The following is a 19,826-nucleotide window of genomic DNA, read 5'->3' on the forward strand; positions in this document are numbered from 1 at the left end:
CTACTTATTTTGTATATGTGATCTAATGCCCATGTGATTTGATATACATACATGAGTCGTACCTCTTGTCCCGTAACAATTCATCTTAACGAACATAAATCTAGAATTTTGAATACTATTGACTCTGTGCCGGTTGCTCTCCATTGGCAGGATAAAGCTCATTCAAGATCAGATATTCAATGCTGTTATTGATACGTTTCAAAAGGGGTGAGAGGGCGGTAATCTTGGGCATCAGTTATAAAGAACAATGGTGGATCTACCTGTGGCATAGTCACGGGTGGTGGTGGTGGTGGTGGGGGCGCCACCCTTCACTTCAGGCTTTGGCCCCCATGGCTGGTAAGGGGCTCAAGCCTGGCAAGCTGATGAGTTTCCCTGCCGGAGACAAGCTTACACTGCTTAAACAGTTGACAGGGTGTCTGATGGCTGATGCAGCACTTCTGCACATGTTCAGTAGCAAACCCCCCCCCCCCCCCAATTTATTAAATTATGGACTCCGTATGTACAGACTCTTTCCTCCAGGGTGCGTTCTACCTATTCAATTACAGTTGACATGTAAGCTTTTGCAGATGAGCCCTGAAGTTGGGAGCTGGTTTGAATCATACTTGCATGAGCCCAGTCTCTAAACGGTGCTGTTTTTTTAGTCACTGGTAGGCGCCAAATCTCAGTAAAAAAAATGCCATTTAAATGTTTTCAACTAAGTTTCAAGGCACCTACTGGCGCCTAAAAAATAAGTGCCAGAATCGTGCCTGTCGATGCTTTAGGCTGCCTAATGTGACTGTGGGCGTGGCTAATGGCAGAAGTGGCATTAGGCGGCCTAAAGCATCTATGGAGGCACAATTCACATCAAAGGTAGGTGCCAGAAATGTAGGCCTGGAAAACCCAGGCCTACATTTCTGGTGCCTACCTTTGGCAGAGGCGCGATTCTGTAACTGGTGCTATCGCATGATGGACATGCGATCAACAGCTGCTTTTAAGGCAGCCGCTGACAATGGTGCCAGTTATAGGGTCCGGCCCAAGGTATTTCTAGTCATCTAGGGGAATTCCAGAAACACCTCCAGAAACTGAGCAATATCCAAAACACTGCTGTCCGGCTAATATTCAACTTGAAGAAATTTTAACATATAACACCTTAATATCACATGCTTCACTGGCTGAAAATGGAGAATCGAGTACTATTCAAACTAGGTTGTCTTTTCTTTAAAGCACTAAACGGACTCCTGCCCTCCTACCTTACCAATCATTTCTCTAGACCTCAGTCTTTTTTCACCTTTCCCTCAGTTAAGGGTTGCACCCACAAGAGACTCATCTTCAGGCTCTTGGCCTACCAGGCAGCTTCTAAGAATCCAGAGTGGAGTCTTCTAATCCGAACTTAATCTTCTTATATACATTTTAGAAAACTCTTAAAAACACTCCTCTTCTCAAATATGATGATTTAATTCAAATAACTCACACTCTCATCACTGAGAAATCTCCTTTTCACTATTTCACCCTCATTCCTCCCCTGTCATTATTCTTTAAATCCTTATTACCAAATGTTAATATGTTGTATTTGTTCTTTGTTTATTCTATAATCCGCTTAGAACTGTAAGGCTTGTGCGGCATAAAAATAAAGATTTATGTTATGTTATTTAGAGATGGGAGGTGAGAATGTAAAGAGAATTCTCTCTCTTATATACCATATTTTTCGCTCCATTAGATGTACCTGACCATAAGACATACCTTAGATTTAGAGGAGGAAAACAAGAAAAAAAAACATTATGAACCAAATTCTCCCTGCCAGGCTCGGCACCCAACCCCACAATCCTTGCCAAGCTCTGCACCCTGTCCTCCACTCCTTGCCAGGTTCTGTATCCTGTCTCCCCTCTGGTGGTCTAGTGGTAGGCCGGGACAGGGCAGGCAGAGCACAGGACAGGCAGGACTAGTGGCTGGCAGGCAGCTAGGGACAGGGCACAAGGCAGGCAGGCTTAGTGGCTGGCTGGTAGGCAGGCAGGGACAGGGCAAGCAGGCAGGTAGGGACAGGGGACAGGGCGGGCGGGCAGATAGGTAGGTAGGCAGGCAGGCCTCCCCCCCCCCCCCAGGCAGGCAGCAGGAAAGACCCAGCCTCTCCCTCATCCCTCCCTATTTTTAATTCGGCAGGGTGGGCAGGCCCCGGTCTCTCCCTCCTCACCCCCCAGGCACTTCCTTCTCCTCCACTGTTGTCCCCCACATGTACCTTTTTTTTTTTTTTTTACTTCTGGTGCCTTCTCTCGCTGAGAGTGGCGCACAAGGCTGGCTGGCTGCCTGCCTGGGTCCCGCCATTTCCCCCGAGAACGGTTGATGCAGCTGCCTCCTTTTCTGTTCTCTCATGGCATAGCGGCACACCAGGTTGCCTGCCTGGTCCCGCACCGCTTCCCGCCACGAGAGAACAGAAGAAGAGACAGCTGCGTCAGCCGTCAGTTCTCGGGGGAAGAGGCGGGGACCAGGCAGACAGCCAGCCTTGTGCACCGATCTCAGGGAGGGAGTGTGCCACGTCCAGCGAGGGAGGGCGGCAGCATTAAAATACGGTAACGCCGGGGGGGGGGGGCGCTTTGGGTATTCGCTCCAATCCCTTATTTCCACCCACTTTTTTTGGGGGGGGAGGGGAAAAGTATGTCTAATGGAGCAAAAAATACGGTAGTTCTTATATCAGTCAATACAGGGATGCTTGCAGTTGTAATGTTCAACTGAAAGATTGTATTGGTTTGCAGTCTGTTGCTATTTGTTCTTATGCATGCATTGCTAATAAAAATATTTAAATCTAAAAAAATAGCTAATGAAAACAATCTAAATGAACATTCCTAGAGTCTTGGAATTATATATACACAGAAATTAACATTTTTCAAGATAGCAAATGTCTTACCCCACATCTATTAGCACATTGTCCTCTACGTCCTGCAGCTACTATTATAGAAGATGCCAAGAACATCTGTAATGAGATGCATTTTGTAACATATGAGAAGCACATAGCCATACACACAAATCAGATTTAGGGTTTGTTATAGGGCATTAAAGGGCCCTTTCACTAAAGTGCACTAAGTCATAGCTAAAGCATATTTTTTGAGGGAGTAGAGAGTGGGTATGTCTGTACTAACCTGCTAGTGTGTCTACATTACCAAGTGCTAATTGGTTAGTGCAAGGTTAACACAGGAGCCCTAAATATGAGACAGAAAGTGCTCCCACATTAATATTTTTGCCAGTCCTGTGCATTTATAAGAACATAAGAATAGCCTTATTGGGTCAGACCAATGGGCCAACAAACCCAGTAGCCCGTTCTCATGGTGGCCAATCCAAGTCACTGGTACTACTTGGCTAAAACCCAAGGAGTAGCAATATTCCATGTGCCCTCACCTGGAGTACTGCGTCCAGCACTGGTCGCCGTACATGAAGTAAGACACGGTACTACTCGAAAGGGTCCAGAGAAGAGCGACTAAAATGGTTAAGGGGCTGGAGGAGCTGCCGTACAGCGAAAGATTAGAGAAACTGGGCCTCTTCTCCCTCGAACAGAGAAGATTGAGAGGGGACATGATCAAAACATTCAAGGTACTGAAGAGGATAGACTTAGTAGATAAAGACAGGTTATTCACCCTCTCCAAGGTAGGGAGAACAAGAGGGCACTCTCTAAAATTAAAAGGGGATAGATTCCGTATGAACGTAAGGAAGTTCTTCTTCATCCAGAGAGTGGTAGAAAACTGGAACACTCTTCCGGAGTCTGTCATAGGAGAAAACACCCTCCAGGGATTCAAGACAAAGTTAGACAAGTTCCTGCTGAACCGGAACGCACGCAGGTAGGGCTAGTCTCAGGGCACTGGTCTTTGACTGGAGGGCCGCTGTGTGAGCGGACTGCTGGGCACAATGGACCAGGGGAATACTTTTAAAACCAATAGGTTTTAAATACTTGCATGAGCCCAGTCTCTAAACGGTGCTGTTTTTTTAGTCACTGATAGGCGCCAAATCTCAGTAAAAAAATGCCATTTAAATGTTTTCAACTAAGTTTCAAGGCACCTACTGGCGCCTAAAAAATAAGTGCCAGAATCGTGCCTATCAATGCTTTAGGCTGCCTAATGTGACTGTGGGCGTGGCTAATGTGACTGTGGGCGTGCCTAATGTGACTGTGGGCAGTGGCTTCCCCCATGTCTCTCTCAATAACAGCCTATGGACTTTTCCTCCAGGAAATTGTCCAAACCTTTCTTAAAATCAGCTACGCTATCCGCTCTTACCACAACCTCTGGCAATGCGTTCCAGAGCTTAACTATTCTCTGAGTGAAAAAAAATTTCCTCCTATTGGTTTTAAAAGTATTTCCCTGTAACTTCGAGTGTCCCCTAGTCTTTGTAATTTTTGACAGGATACAGTAAAAATTAGCTTAACATGTATGAAAGTTGTGGGTTAGGATGGTCTAAGCCCATTCCATAGTGCATCTTAATGAAAGAGCCTCTAAGGGATCTACGCAATAAACTCTAGCATACATGCTATGAGTACTCGTGTGCAGCCTAAAAATAGTGATCATATTCATCAAAGGGGTCTGAAAAGATTTTATCACAGATATGCAAATGAAGGAACATCATATCCAAATGAAAGATTACTGAGCTCCTACTAAGTATTATGGTAGGCTCACCTCCATGCTTTTAATGAGTGCTTGCTAACTGGATCCTGGTTTTACAAATATTGCGATTGCCATATTAATCCACTTTAAAACTAACAAGACAAGAAGCAGACCATATGAAGAAAAGATGTTTTATTTAATGCTTCCAGGAAGTAGTACCCAACATGGCTACATTCGCCAACTAGGCTGTGTCAGGGGCATACAACCAGCTGGCGAAACACAACTTCCACCAGTACTGAAAGAAATGATTCCGGGTCCATTTCTTTCAGTACTGTGTATCACCAGCTGGTTGTATGCCCCTGAAGCAGCCTACATGGCAAAACATGGTCACATCGAGCACTACTTTCTGGGAGCATTGAATACAACACCTTTTCTTCATATGGTAAGAACATAAGACCATAAGAACATAAGAATTGCCACTGCTGAGTCAGACCAGTGGTCCATCATGCCCAGCAGTCCGCTCACGCGGCAGCCCTCTGGTCTAAGACCAGCACCCTAACTGAGACTAGCCCTCCCAGCACACGTTCTTGTTCAACAGAAACTTGTCTAACTTTGTCTTGAATCCTTGGAGGGTGTTTTCCCCTCTAACAGCCTCTGGAAGGGCGTTCCAGCTTTCTACCACTCTCTGGTTGAAGAAGAACTTCCTTACGTTTGTACGGAATCTATTCCCTTTCAACTTTAGAGAGTGCCCTCTTGTTCTCCCTACCTTGGAGAGGATGAACAACCTGTCCTTATCTACTAAGTCTATCCCCTTCAGTACCTTGAATGTTTCGATCATGTAAAACAAAACAAAAAGAGAAGGATGATATTGTTTGCTTGGACTAATTTAATATATTTATTTATTTAGATTTATATCTCATTCTCCCAGAGGAGCTCAGAATGGATTATGAGTTTACATATATAATAAAGCATAACAGGGTATACATAATAAAGTAGAACAGGGTAATGTAGAGCATGACAGTACATTTTAGGTCATGACATGATTGGACAATACATAGTGGAGCATGATAATAGTCAAAATGTATGGCAATACTTAATAGCTTTTGACTAATGTTTGAAGGCAAAATGAAATTGCTTACCTTTAAAGGAGGTTCTCCGTAGACAGCAGGGGAATGCAGCCACACTGGTTGGTGAAGTCCTTAGACTGTTCCTATGTGTCGATGCTCTATCCAAGCTACAGTAAATGTTTGGCTTACTGGACATGTGCAGGAATTCCTGCCTTCCAACGTTCCTCCTCTTGCCTGTCATTTTTGTCTCTAGATGAAAAATATTTATATTGTAGTGGGGATAGTGGGAAGGTAAGTGTGGCTGCATTCCCCTGCCACAGGTAAGCAACTTCCCTGGAGACAAGCAGGGGATATGCAGGCACACTTGTTGGTGAGTCCCTAGCCATTAACTGTAGAAGGGTAGTGGTGATAAATCATAGAGCAAATAGGTTGGATAGGATAGATCATCCAAAATGAATGTCCTTGCTGTGCTCAAATCTTAATGCTTATTAAAAGTGTGAACTGAGGGCCAGGTTGCAGCTTTGCAGATATCTTGAATTGGGATTGAGTGGAATTTAGCCACTAAAGAAGCTGTAGTGTGTAATCCACAGTCTGTGCACCAAATTTGACAGTATGCAGTTTAGTATAAAAGAATTCAGTGTAATGGCAAATCCACATGGAGATGGTCCATTTAAAGGTTGGTTGGCCTGGGTTGGTCAAGTTATAGGTGATGAAAAGCTGATTCATATGACCTAGGGCTGCAGTTCCCTTGAGGTAAAAAAGTAGTGCTCCTCTGCAGTCCAGGGTATGGAGGCGTTGTTCCGCTGGTGAGGTATGCAGAGGCAGAAAGAAAGATGGTAAACTATGTTCTCATTGAAGTGGAAATTGGAAACCTTCTTAGGTAGGAATTTTGGGTGCATGTGTAGTAGGGAAGAATTGTGCATGTGTAGTAGGGAAGAATTGTGCATGTGTAGTAGGGAAGAATTGTGCTTATGTATAGCAGATTACCAGTGCTTGAGCGTAAGAAAAGCTCTCTTCCATATGAGCTGATGCCCATAAGTTCAAAGGGGGCTTCTAAGAGTTAGTTGAAGACAATGTTGAGATCTCATGTTAGTGGAGGGTCACCAAGAGGAGGTTGGAGATTGGTGAGGTCTCCTAGGAAGCATGTCACCAAGGGTTGTTGAGAGATTGGTTTCCCATCCATTGGATCATGATAGGCGGAAATCACCAATAAAAAATGGTGCACTGAATTTGTCTTGAGGCCTAAATCTGAGAAGTGGAGGAGGTAAGTTAGTAGGTGTGGAATTGGGCACTTGAGGGGGTTCTGATGTTGGATAGAAGCTCAATGAGAAAAAACATGTCTACTTTGATTGACAAGATTTTCTGGTAGTGGGTCATTTGATGGCTAGGAGAATAGTCCTTACTGATTGGAAGACTGGGATGGTAGCGAGGACACTCCTTTCAACTTCCATGTAGTTAGCCTGAGGTTGGGTATATTGGGGTGAAGAATCTGACTGTTCTTCTGGGTTAGAAGGTTTGGGTGGGTCACGAAAGGGACTGGTGGAATTTGATTAAGGTCCCAGAAAAGCTGATACCAGATGTGTCTTAGCCAATGAGGAGCTATTAGGATGAGATGTATGGAGTTCTTGATAACTTTCTGAAAAACTTTGGAAATGAATGGAAAGGCATGTGGTAGATGCATTCCCGCATTCCCTACAGAATGGAGAAAGCATCCCATGCGGCGGTTTGAGGTGCTGGACGAAGTGAACAAAACTTTGTGCTTTGTGCACTGTCCAGCGAGGTAAATAGGTCTATGACTGGAGTTCTCTAGAGACGGCATAGGTCTTGGAGTATTGCGGTATTAAGGGTCTACTCATGAGGATTCAGTTTGTGGCTGAGTGAATCCACTATGATATTTGACTGACCTGGAATATATGCTGCTTGGAGGCAATAGTCTTTCCTGCAGATGAGTAGGGATTCAAACCTCCCCCCCCCATTTGTTGACATAGAACATTGTACTTTGTCTGTTTGTATGATTGCTCTTTGTCTCTCTTTGGGAAGATAGGCATGTGCTGAGCAGATATTTATGTTTGTGTCTATGAACATGAGTGCATGAACAGGGATACAAGATGACTTGTCATAGTTAATGAGGAAACTGAATGATTGTAGTGTGGATATGGTGGCTTGGATGGTGAGCAGAAGCTATCCCTGAAATGGGACACGGAGTCAGTCGTCAAGTTATGCTGCTTGCATAGATGCACTGCTACTACTGCTAGTCACTTTGTGAAGACTTGCAGTGCTGAAGAGAGACCAAAAAGGAAGCGCCTTGTACCAATAGTGACGGTTGAAGAATTTGAAGTGGAGGAATTGCCAGTTGGTGCAATGACTAGGGATATGGGTGTAGGCATCCTTAAGATCTAGAGCAGCTAACCAGTCTTTGGGTCTTAGAAGTAGTATGGTTAAAAGAGAGCATTCAGAACATTTCCCCACATGAAGTAGGCATTGAGTGAACAGAGATCAAGAATGGGTTTAAGGCCTTGAGTTTTCTTGGGGATGAGGAAGAAATTGGAGTAAAACATAAGAAAATAAGAATAGCCTTACTCGATCAGACCAAAGGTCCATCAAGCCCAGTAGCCCATTCTCATGGTGGCCAATCCAGGTCCCTAGTACCTGGCCAAAATCCAAGGAGTGTAACAATAAAGAGTTAAAGGATATTTAACAGCCACTCTGTCTTACAATGTTCGGCTGAATAAATGCCATCAGACTTTATAGTTCTAACTCCCTTTGATCAATTGTTTTTCTAAAAACAAACTCATGTGTTAATTGGCATCCAAGCAATTAATAAACTAGGAGGATGATATATCATATAATATGAACAGTTTTCAGTGCATAGGACCTCACATAACCCAAGTCCACATTCTGTCCAGTTTACAGCAAATAATCATCTATATCATACGAAGAAAGACTGGGCAAACTGCAGCTCTATACCCTAGAGGAGCGCAGGGAAAGGGGTGACATGATTGAGACGTTTAAGTACGTCACAGGTCGTGTCGAGGTGGAAAACGATATATTCTTTCCCAAGGGACCCTCGGTCACAAGAGGGCACCCGCTCAAACTCAGAGGAGGGAAATTTAGAGGTGACACCAGGAAGTATTTCTTCATAGAAAGGGTGGTAGATCACTGGAACAGACTTCCGGTGCAGGTGATCAAGGCCACCAGCGTGCTCGACTTTAAGAATAAATGGGACACCCACGTGGGATCCCTTCGAGGGTCGAGTTAAGGAACCAGGTCACTACCACTCAGACTTAATGGGGTGGGTCAGTGGGGTGGGAAGACTTGATGGGCTGTGGCCCTTTTCTGCCGTCATCTTTCTATGTTTCTATGTTTCTACCTCCATCCCTTCCCTTATATCTGTATAGCATCCTATAAAAATGTGTGTATGTATTGTGTGTATTAGTATTTAATTTAATATCACATTCCAAAAGTAGTGATTAAACAAACCCCATTACTCTTTTTTCTCTTGATTTTCTAAAAACTTATCTCATGTGGCAGCTGCCAATCCAACATTGGTTCTGTTATCATAAACTGCCTGACGCTCTGCTTTTTCTTGAGCGTTTCATCAGGGGATATTATTGTTGCTGAGTTACTAAAACCAAACATATAAAGCATGTGCTGACACAATGTCAGCCCCGTTAGACCCCCCCCCCCCCCATATACCTACATGGGGAATCTGGAAAGAAATACCACTATCAACTTTTAACACCAACTACATTAGTGCTTCTATATATTTATATGGCCCAAAACAAACCAAATGAAACAACCAAAACAAAGCAGAACAAACAATGAGTAACTCCCCAATCCATCAACTTTCTTGCTTAAAATCATTGCATGATTTACAACATGCTGATGCAGCCTAGCATCCTTCTTGTAATAGCCACCGCCTTGTCACACTGTTTCTTTGCCTTTAGATCTTCAGACACTATCACCCCAAGATCCCTCTCCCCATCTGTGCATATCAGCCTCTCACCTCCTAGCACATACGGCTCCTTCCAATTTCTAATCCTCAAACGCATTACTCTGCATTTCTTTGCATTGAATTTTAGTTGCTAGATATTAGACCATTCCTCTAACTTTTGCAGATCCTTTTTCATGTTTTCCACTCCCTCCATCAAATCTTGGCATCATCTGCAAAAAGGCAAACCTTTCCTTCTAACCCTTCAGCAATGTCACTCAAAAACGTATTGAACAGGATCGGCCCCAGCAGCAATCCCTGAGGGACTCCACAACTCACCTTTTCTTCCTCCTAGGAAATTCCATTAACCACCACCCTCTGGCGTCTATCCGTCAACCAGTTTCTAATCCAGTTCACCACTTTGGGTTCTGATTGGGGACCATACAATATATGTGTGTGTAAAGAGCACATCTCATGTGCATCCATTAAAAGCATATTCTGGCTGATCTAGGGCTGCAGACTGCAAGTGTCCTGCTGAAGTAGTGTAGAAAAAAGCACATTTAGTAAAACCTTGGATTGCAAGTATCATAACTTGGTTTGCAAGTGTTTAACTTGATATACAAGCAATGTCTTACAATACAAGTACATACAGTATACACACATCACAACTGAGCCGATGGTTCTTCTCTCTCTGACTCTGCAAGAGTGCAGTGACTGTTCTAAACAAGCAAAGTCTTGCAATACAAGTACAAACAGTATACACACATCACAGCTGAGCCGATGATTCTTCTCTCTCTGACTCTGCAAGAGTGCAGTGACTGTTCTAAACAAGCAAAGTCTTGCAATACAAGTACATACAGTATACACACATCACAGCTGAGCCGATGATTCTTCTCTCTCTGACTCTGCAAGAGTGCAGTGACTGTTCTAAACAAGCAAAGTCTTGCAATACAAGTACATACAGTATACACACATCACAGCTGAGCCGATGATTCTTCTCTCTCTGACTCTGCAAGAGTGCAGTGACTGTTCTAAACAAGCAAAGTCTTGCAATACAAGTACATACAGTACACACACATCACAGCTGAGCCGATGATTCTTCTCTCTCTGACTCTGCAAGAGTGCAGTAACTGTTCTAAACAAGCAAAGTCTTGTAATACGAGTATATACAGTCTACATAAATCACGTCATCACAACTGTATTAAAGTTTTGGGGTTGTGGAACGAATTGTCTGAGTTTCCATTATTTCCTAAGGGGAAATTCGCTTTGCTATACGAGTGCTTTGGATTACAAGCACGCTTCTGGAATGAATTATGCTCGCAAACCAAGGTTTTACTGTACTTATATATCTTGCGTTCATTTGCATGGTTTGTTGTTAGTTCTCTGCCCCTCTTATGATGCGTGCCAATGATGCACTACAAAAAGACATGCCTATGATTGATGCTCAACATAACTATTCTGCGCATGTGGCAGTTGCTTTCTCCTACAACTGATTGGATGGGATTATGGCAACCTCCGTGAAACTCATTTGCATGAGTTGTTTGAACATCGATTGCTGTTTTCAAATTGGACAATTTACCGGCACCACAGTGACCAACAAGATTATAAATGCGATTTTAGAGCATCGGGGCCCTAGCTTGGATTTTTCCCAGCTCCTACATCATTTGTGATTATGCTATTTAACTTTCCCTTGGAAAAGTGCTCCTGCTTTTTAACCAATGCATAGGTTGCCATGCATGAAGGTAGCATGAGCATGTTCTTTGGAATTTTTTCCACAGGCATGTTACATCTTTATCTATCATTCATTAAGTGATTCACAGGTGATTGAGGCCAGCAGCGTGCCTGATTTTAAGGCCAAATGGGATCGGCACATGGGATCTATTCACAGGGCAAAGGTAGGGGAGGGACATTAGGGTGGGCAGACTGGATGGGCCTTGGGCCCTTATCTGCCGTCTATTTCTATGTTTCTATGTTTCTATGTTAAGTGGCTTTTTAACATGTCTCAGGTTTTTTGGGCGAGTCCACAATAAAATCATTTCAACATGAGTATTTCTGTATACACAAAGAAATATCTTACCAACAATCCAGCTCCGAAAAAGCCATGGAAATACAAGAGAAAATCAGTTATCTCGTGCCGCTCTAGGAACTTTCCATTTGGCATAAACAGGAGGAAATTTGCCATTATGGCACATATCCCAAGTGGAGTTAGCGTGCACCCAATACACGATGTACACTCTCCGGTGCTCATTTTGCTGTAGTTCAACACTAAAAACACAAAAAAAGCATTACAAATATTTAGCCATGAAAATAGACAGTTATAATTTATGGGCTACTACTACAGTATAATCTCGTTATAACGGACTTCAAGGGACCTGGAAAAACGGTCCGTTATATCCAGAGTTCGTTATATCCAAAGTTGCATTTTTTAAAAACTTTATTTAGGGCAATTTGAAACAACGTTCAATCAATGAACAACAATCACTGCACAGCCATATCAGCAACATCAAGAACAAAACTCAGCAAAATATTGGTATGGTACAAAATCATTGCAAACCAGAACACTACTGGAAAGAAAAATACTCTGTCATTCTTTTCTGGGCTGCATTTTGATGCTATATCACCGGCATGCCATGTGCCTTTTAGGCGGAGCCTACATGTCCATTATAGCCGAATGAAACTACAGCTAAAAGTGGCTCTGGGGACCAAATTGTTTGTCCGTTATATCCAAAAGTCCGTTATATGCGAGTCCCCTATATCCAATGATTTTCTATATGTTTATAATGGCGCTCGGCCGGGACCAGTGGACCTCGTCCGCTATAAGCAAGGTTCCGTTATAAGCGAGTCTGTTATAACGAGATTATACTGTATTTCATCTGGAAACAATTAAGCAGTGTCCTTTGATTTAGATCTCTTTTATTGATACATCCTAAAGAGTGCAACATACAAATTAACCATTAACCTCAAACAATATTTCCAACTCAGATTGAGAGAAATTCCAATATCACTTCACCAAATTGTTTTAATATTTTATTTCCTATGTTCTCTCTCCCTTCCTTTCCTGGAACCTACACCAGCAGCTGAGTCCATACTCTTACAATACCTCTTGACTTTTGTCTAGACCAGTGTCTTGTAAACTTTGTCGAGCCATGGCACACTAAACGTAGTGGCTGCGGCTTGTGGCATCTGGAAGTGTGCGGATGTCACTGTGATGATGTCACATGCATGCATGACATCACATCGATATCCGTGCATGCTTGACATTATCATCCGTGCATGCCTGAAGGCTTTCCAAATGGGCCCTGAGCCACCAGTGTGTGAGGGGGGGGGGGGGGGGTGCCAGCAGGAGAGGAGAGGCGCTGGTGCCGGTTGATTGCTAACAGGACATGCCTCTCACTGCGAGAGGCATGTCCTGTAGACAGTCAGATGGCGTCAGCACCTTTCCTGGAATAGACTGATCGCTGGAATAGACTTCCACTTCAGGTGATCGATGCGAGCAGCGTGCCTGATTTTAAGAAGAAATGGGATCGTCACGTGGGATCTCTGCACAGAGATAAATAGGGGAGGGTTATTGGGGTGGGCAGACTAGATGGGCCGCGGCCCTTATCTGCCGTCTTTTTCTATGTTTCTATGTTTCCTCTTCCCCAGTGTGTCCTGGCATACCTGAAATCTCAGGAGGCATACAGTTTGTGATACACTGGCCTAGACCCCCTTCCTCGCTCCCCTCCTCCCTCTTGCTTGGAACCAGACAAAAACACCCTTCTCATCCACACTGCTTAGTTTTACTATCTCTTCCATTTCTTTACTATCCTGGCACTTGTTCAATGCAAAGCTTTGTGTTCTCAGAGGTAATGACAAAGCATAAAATTCCCACATTGAAAGAAAAACTTCTTGATACTCCATATTCATCAGACCTCTCCTCCTTGCCGGATCCTCTCCTCCTCTATGCACCTCTCCTCTTAGCCAGATTAACAACACTCATCCTGAACCCACACCAAGAGACTAAGGGGTCCTTTTACTAAGGCGCACTAATCAATTTAGTATGTGCTAATTGATTTAGCGCATGCTAAATGCGAAAGCGCCCATAGAATATAATGGGCACCTTAGCATTTAGCGTGTGCTAATCTTTAGCGTGGGCTAAATCAGTTAGCGCTCGCTAAATCGGTTAACGTGCTTTGCCTCTCCTTCAAGAGCAGGCTATGTCTCCCACCATGTTATTCGCAGTTTCACAATATTCATGATAGTTTTTAATAGAAAACAGCGAATAACGTATGAAAAAGTTATTTGTGGTTTTTCTGTATTTGCGGTTCTGTTAATCCCCTATCACAGCGAATACGGAGGGAGAAGTGTATTATATGGACAGTCCAGGAGCAGAATCAGAACTTAACTGGATAGATGCTGATTTTGGCCCTTTAACTACATAATTAGCCAAATAGGGCTGCATAAATAGCAGTCCTGTCTTTGGTTGATTTAACTTAATTGGCTAAGGGCTGAATATTGACACTTATCCAGTTAACCCAACCCATCGTGAATATACTTCAAAATATCATGCATCTTACACCACATAATCCATGGAAACTCAGCCACCCCCATCACACTACTATTCTCAACAGCCTGGTCCACCTCAAGAACAAACCAAAAACAAACTCTGTGGAGTGACGATGTTCCTAAATGGACTTTATTTGAAAGTGTCAAAGTTCCAAAGGTATACTGAAATCATCCACATAAAATAATTTCATCCACATAAAAATAAATCATCCACATAAAAGCCTTAAAGGACCTAGTCCGCTAGGGATGCAGGACCCAACATGGTCTGCGTTTTGACAAAAAGTCTTCTTCAGGGGTCCCTGGGGGTCCTATAAAGGTGAGTACGTGGGAAACAATTGTGTGGTGAGCCGGAAGTGAGACACTGCTTGCATTTGCAATGGAAGACTTTTTGTCGAAACGCGGACCGTGTTGGGTCCTGTATCCCTAGCGAACTAGGTTCTTTAAGGCTTTTATGTGGATGATTTCAGTGTACCTTTGGAACTTTGACACTTTTAAATAAAGTCCATTTAGGAACATCATCACTCCACAGAGTTTTTTTTTGTTTTTTTCTGGATTTTCTTCTTTGTGGATATTTTGGGGTCAATTCCTTTTGGTTTTTCCACCTCTAGAACAATCATAAATAGAATAGAATTCAACTAAATCTGCCGTCCACAAAAAAATCTCCATTACAGGTGAGTGTTCCACTCCATGTTTACATTCTTGGGCATAAAAACTTGGAACGACTTACCAGAAGCGATCAGAAAAGAAACTAGTCACACCTTATTCCAGAAGAAGCTGCAAACTCTTCCCTTTCGACACTGAATCTACGCACTTCACTCTTCTCCTTTCCCTCAATTTAGGCCCTCCCTCTAATCCTCCCTCTGGCCCTCTTCTGACCCCCCTCTCTCTGTAAGTCATCTAGAGCCTGAATAGGAATGAGCGATATACAAATGGAAGATTAGATTAACTGCTGGTCATCTGCACAACCTCAGATATTTAATGCCAGTACTCACAAAAACAAGAGAATTGACCCAATGATCTCCACAGACAAATCCAAGAAGAAACAAAAAACAATGTGGAGAAATGATGTTCCTGAGATGGACTTTATTAATATTAAAACTTGGCAAACCACATAAAAATCTCTAGGATGCAGTCCACTGAAAAGGTTTGGACCCAACACGGACTTCATAGGAACCCCTGAAGAAGACATTCTGTCAAAGCATGGACCTTGTTGGATCCAAGGTCCAAAGCTTTTCAGCGGACTGCGTCCTAGAGGTTTTTATGTGGTATGCCAGTACTCAGACATGGCCTCATATTGAATATCTGGGCACAATTTTGTCAGTGGCAGTCACCATTTTTAAAAAAAAAATGCAGATGGCACCAGAGAATATTATTCTCCAGCCATCCACTCTCAAAGTTCTGTTTAACTTCTCTTCAGAACTTCAGGTTCTGCTTTGGGCTTAGAAAAAGACATTTTTTTTTCCTTTTTAAAATTTCACACAGAGGGAATTGCTACACATTTTTGTGTATCTTAATTCAAGAAAATCCCCTCACTCCAGTGATGATTGTGTTCATTGATCACTTACAAGTAGCAAGGAAATGGTCAAAGACAGCACTCCTTTCCTATAAAGAAAAAAAAACTTGCCCTTAAGGAAATATTTTTAGCTGTGCCTTTCACTCGACCAGAGCTAGACTAAACCAGGTGGTAGCTCCCTCCTCAGTCAGACACTTGCAGCTTATATAGTTACAACGGTATATATAGCACGTGTTAAATAAACTATAAACTTACCAGTGCAGGGATGTATTTAAAAAAAAAACCTGTATCACTCTCTCCCCCTCAGAGCACACTTTGAATTTGTTGGAAACCTTTCCTACTTAAACAGCACATTCTTTTAAAATTCAGCATTGGTAGAAGTGTAGTGAGACAGCAACCACCCACCCATGTAATTATTTCAATATCTCCCTCCCAACTGTTTAAAACTGTCATTAGAATCCCGCCTGGATCAGTGCAGCCAATCAGAATGTGTTTAGCTCTCAATCGTTCTTTTCCGGCACTAGCTCCTATGCATCACCTTCATTTCAAACAGCATCGCCCACACCCCAACTGCTGTCTTTTTACCACAAACTAGCCCTCTGATCCAGTAAACAAACCCAGGCACATTTCATTTCCCAAATCAAGTCAATAGTTCTCTCTCCTAAATGCATCAGCAGCCCTAATTTTAACCCTGGCAAATACATAAATTAATTAAATTAAACTTTAACCTTCAGGCTGCATTATATCCCAAGTAGGGCTCCCCAAAGGTTCTAGTAATACTTTAAGACGTGAAATCGGTGGAATATTGATGACCACACCAAAATGAAATCAGTTTACACAGTAGACCCCACATAAACCAATGAATGGAATAAAACACAATTTTGTGGGAGGAGAAAACGTCAGAGATATGCCAGCTAAAGAAAACGGAGAGCAAAAGCTCTCAACCATCATGAGGCAGAAAACGCTTCTTACTTCAGGTATCATTTTGCACCCCCACTACATGGAATTTTAAGCAAAAAGTGCAAGTTATATATGCACACTGATTTGGGTTTGTTTTTGTAGGTGGCGGCCATAAAATGATAACTGTCTCAACGAACTCTCTCGAGGAAGCAATAGAGTGAAACGGAGGGCTCCCTCGAGCATTGATTGGTGCTCATAACTTGCACTTCTATAGTTAGAGAATGTGGAAAAAAATGCTTTTGAATAAGTCATTTAGGTAAATAGAGACCTATCAGCTTTGAATTTTTTAAAAAAAGGTATCCCCAATTTTTTTCAAAAATCAATGTACAGTTAACTATTTTGTGACTGTCAATTATAAAATGAGCATTTCGATTAGAGACATATTGCTTGTTAAACTACCTTTGATTAATTACCATAATTCAGGGTATAGTTTCTTTTCTATTTTAGGAAAGTTAATCAGGCTCTAATCCTGTTATTTGTGCTTGCACCACTATTTAAATCAAGATTAATTTATTTATTTACTACTACTACTACTTTCTACTAGACCAGTGGTCTCAAACTCGTGGCCTGCCAGGTTTCTTGATCATATGTCTCTATAGCTATAAATTACAATATTACTATTAAGACTTAGCCAAAAGGAAAGATTTATAAACCATAAAGAGTTTTTACCTCATGCAAAATTGTCATTTCTTTAATAAGACATTACCTATTTTTTCTGAGGTCCTTCAAGTACCTACAATTCCAAAATGTGGCCCTGCAAAGGGTTTGAGTTTGAGACCACTGTACAAGACATACTGTATGCAGGGCTGTATATCAAAACATGAGACAGTTCCTGCTTAGTCTATAAATTTCTGCTTACTATAAGGAGTACACCTAAATATTCATACCAGTTTTGATTTACCCCCTTTTACAAAGGTGCGCTAAGCTTTTTAGCGTGCGCTAAATATTAGCGTACACTAAACATGCACTAAACACTAACACGTGTATGTTATCCTATGGACACGTTAGTGGTTAGCACACATGTTGATTTAGCGCGTGCTAAATCCGCGCTATAATGCTTAGCATGCTTTTGTAAAAGAGGACCTTAATTAATAAGGCTACCAACAAAAAAATATGAAAATTTGTATTTTCTGTTATGATTTACACAATTAGGTATTTATAGTCACTTTCCTTGCTACACGAATCTGCAAAAATGGATCCTCCCCCCCCAAAAAAAACTCTAAACAAGCTGAATCCGAGTGCTCGAATTCCCTAGAGACCGAGAGTGAACCACTCAGGACCTTTGTGATTTTTTTTTTTTTTTGGCTTTGAGCCAGTCTTAAAAGAGCACAGAAACTTGGCTGACTGACAGAATTCCGCTAAACAAACAGTAATTTGCTCCCGAAAGAATTCTGAAGAGTGCTGAACTTTCTCTCTGGTTTGGCTGGCTGGCACGGATGTGCATTACCTTTTCAAAGTCCTGCAACACTGATGTTGAAGGCAATGAATGCCTTGCAGTGTTCCCCTGGGCAGAAGACCCAGGGTTGTGTTTTCTCCCCCAAATAATAAATGTGATTTATTTATTATGAGAACGTTATTATTATTGGGGGACCAAAGAATGCATGGGTACCCACACAGGAGACAAGTTAAACAAGATAGTAGAGATAATGAGATACTTCCACTTGGGATCTGTATCACCCCCCCAAAAAAAAGTGTGACTGACTCAACACTGCAAATGTTTTGGCACCCTGAAAAGTGCCTTCTTCAGGAGCCTACAATCAAAACAAATACATTTCATACTATATAAAATCTGCGAAAATATTAAATAATAAAACATATTAAGATGAGATTCCATGTAAAATTTGTATATAAAATTGAAGAGGATAATGCTAACTTTATATATATACACGTATAATTTACTCCGGAAAACTATTTTTTAATGACATTTTGAGAGATTTCACTAGGATTATTTGGGACACTAAAGAGATTTGACTGGGATTTTGATTTAGCACACAGGATTTTTCACAGGGGATCCGTCAACAGGGGCAAGATAAATCATCATTTATTGAGCTTCACCCGCCTGTTGAATCATCAACTACATATTTAAAGATAAGTGAGAAATTTATATATATATAAACTAATACTAATTTTAAAACAATGATGTTGAATATACCATCATCATAAGACACTATTGCTGGTGTGGATATGGTTTGATGACTGAGCACTATTATCAAATTATTATAATACAGTATTTGTAATACGTTAGGGAATGATGGAATAGGATGTCATTATGTATGATAAAAATCTATAATCACAACAAAGAAAAATAAGAAACATGAAAGTTTTAAATTCCAAATAAAATTATGTTCCTACTTACAGTAGGTACTTTATACTGTCAAACACAAGCTGGTTGCTCTAATATGAATATTAGACAATATGTCAATGAGAGCTTGTGTCTAAACAATATGGCCCTCTTTAACAAAGGCGTGCTAAGTGTTTTAGCATGGATTTAGCGCATGCTAAATCAATGTGTGTGCTAACTGCTAAAGCATCCATAGGATAACATGCACGCGTTAGTGTTTAGCGCGCACTAAAAAGCTTAGCGCACCTTTGTAAAAGAGGTATATAAGAAAATACTTTATCAAGCTTAGTGCTCAAGCTTTCATGTGTTACCCCCTCTTTTACAAAGCCACGCTAGTGGCTGCCACATGGAAAAGGCCCCGAACATAAGAACTGCCATCTCCGGATCAGACCATTGGTCCATCAAGTCCGGCGATCCGCACACAGAGGTGTAATTCTAGTCACCCATATCCCTCTATGCTTCTCGTAAGGAGAGGTGCATCTTCGAAGAAGCCCTTTAAATCCCTATGGGCTTCAAGGCAACTACTGCAGCTGCCCGCACTATCAGGCTTTGTAAAAGAGGGGGTTAATGTGTATGCTTTATAATACAAAACTACTGTATAATGCAATTCTAGAGGAAATATTGGAAAACACTAAAAAATCTTTAAAAAGGCAAAACTGCAAAATTAAGGACTTAGTCCATTTAAAAGCACAAGGGCCCATATTCTCTAAATCAGGGGTGTCCAACCAGCGGCCCGAGGGCCACATGCTGCCCCGTGAAGGATTTTGTGTGGCCCCGGTCGAGGGCGATGAAGTGTTTTCCTCTGCTGCCCCTGGGTGTTTACCATCTTGCCGGCTCCCTCCTCTGTCTTGATGCAGCTTTTGCGCATTTGTGCGGCTCAAGAAACATATTTTCGACCAATGGGGCCCAG

General features: G+C 42.1%; 1 protein-coding gene across 4 annotated transcripts in view; it reads right to left on the reverse strand.

Moving 5' to 3' along the window:
- LOC117363086 (transmembrane 4 L6 family member 1-like) overlaps positions 1-19,826 on the reverse strand; it is a 48,800-nt gene that overhangs the window by 23,439 nt on the left and 5,535 nt on the right. For 2 of the 4 annotated variants that reach the window (XM_033950355.1, XM_033950352.1), the window contains exons 2-3: positions 11,635-11,822; positions 2,879-2,944 (exon numbers count right to left, since the gene is read on the reverse strand). In XM_033950355.1, coding sequence (XP_033806246.1) covers positions 2,879-2,944; positions 11,635-11,822 — 254 coding nt within the window. Of the gene's footprint in view, positions 1-2,878; positions 2,945-11,634; positions 11,823-16,343; positions 16,372-19,826 lie in introns of those variants that run through there. The other 2 variants (XM_033950356.1, XM_033950353.1) reach the window with 2 other exon arrangements.

Source organism: Geotrypetes seraphini, chromosome 6, assembly GCF_902459505.1.
Source record: "Geotrypetes seraphini chromosome 6, aGeoSer1.1, whole genome shotgun sequence".
Classification (NCBI taxonomy): Eukaryota; Metazoa; Chordata; class Amphibia; order Gymnophiona; family Dermophiidae; genus Geotrypetes; species Geotrypetes seraphini.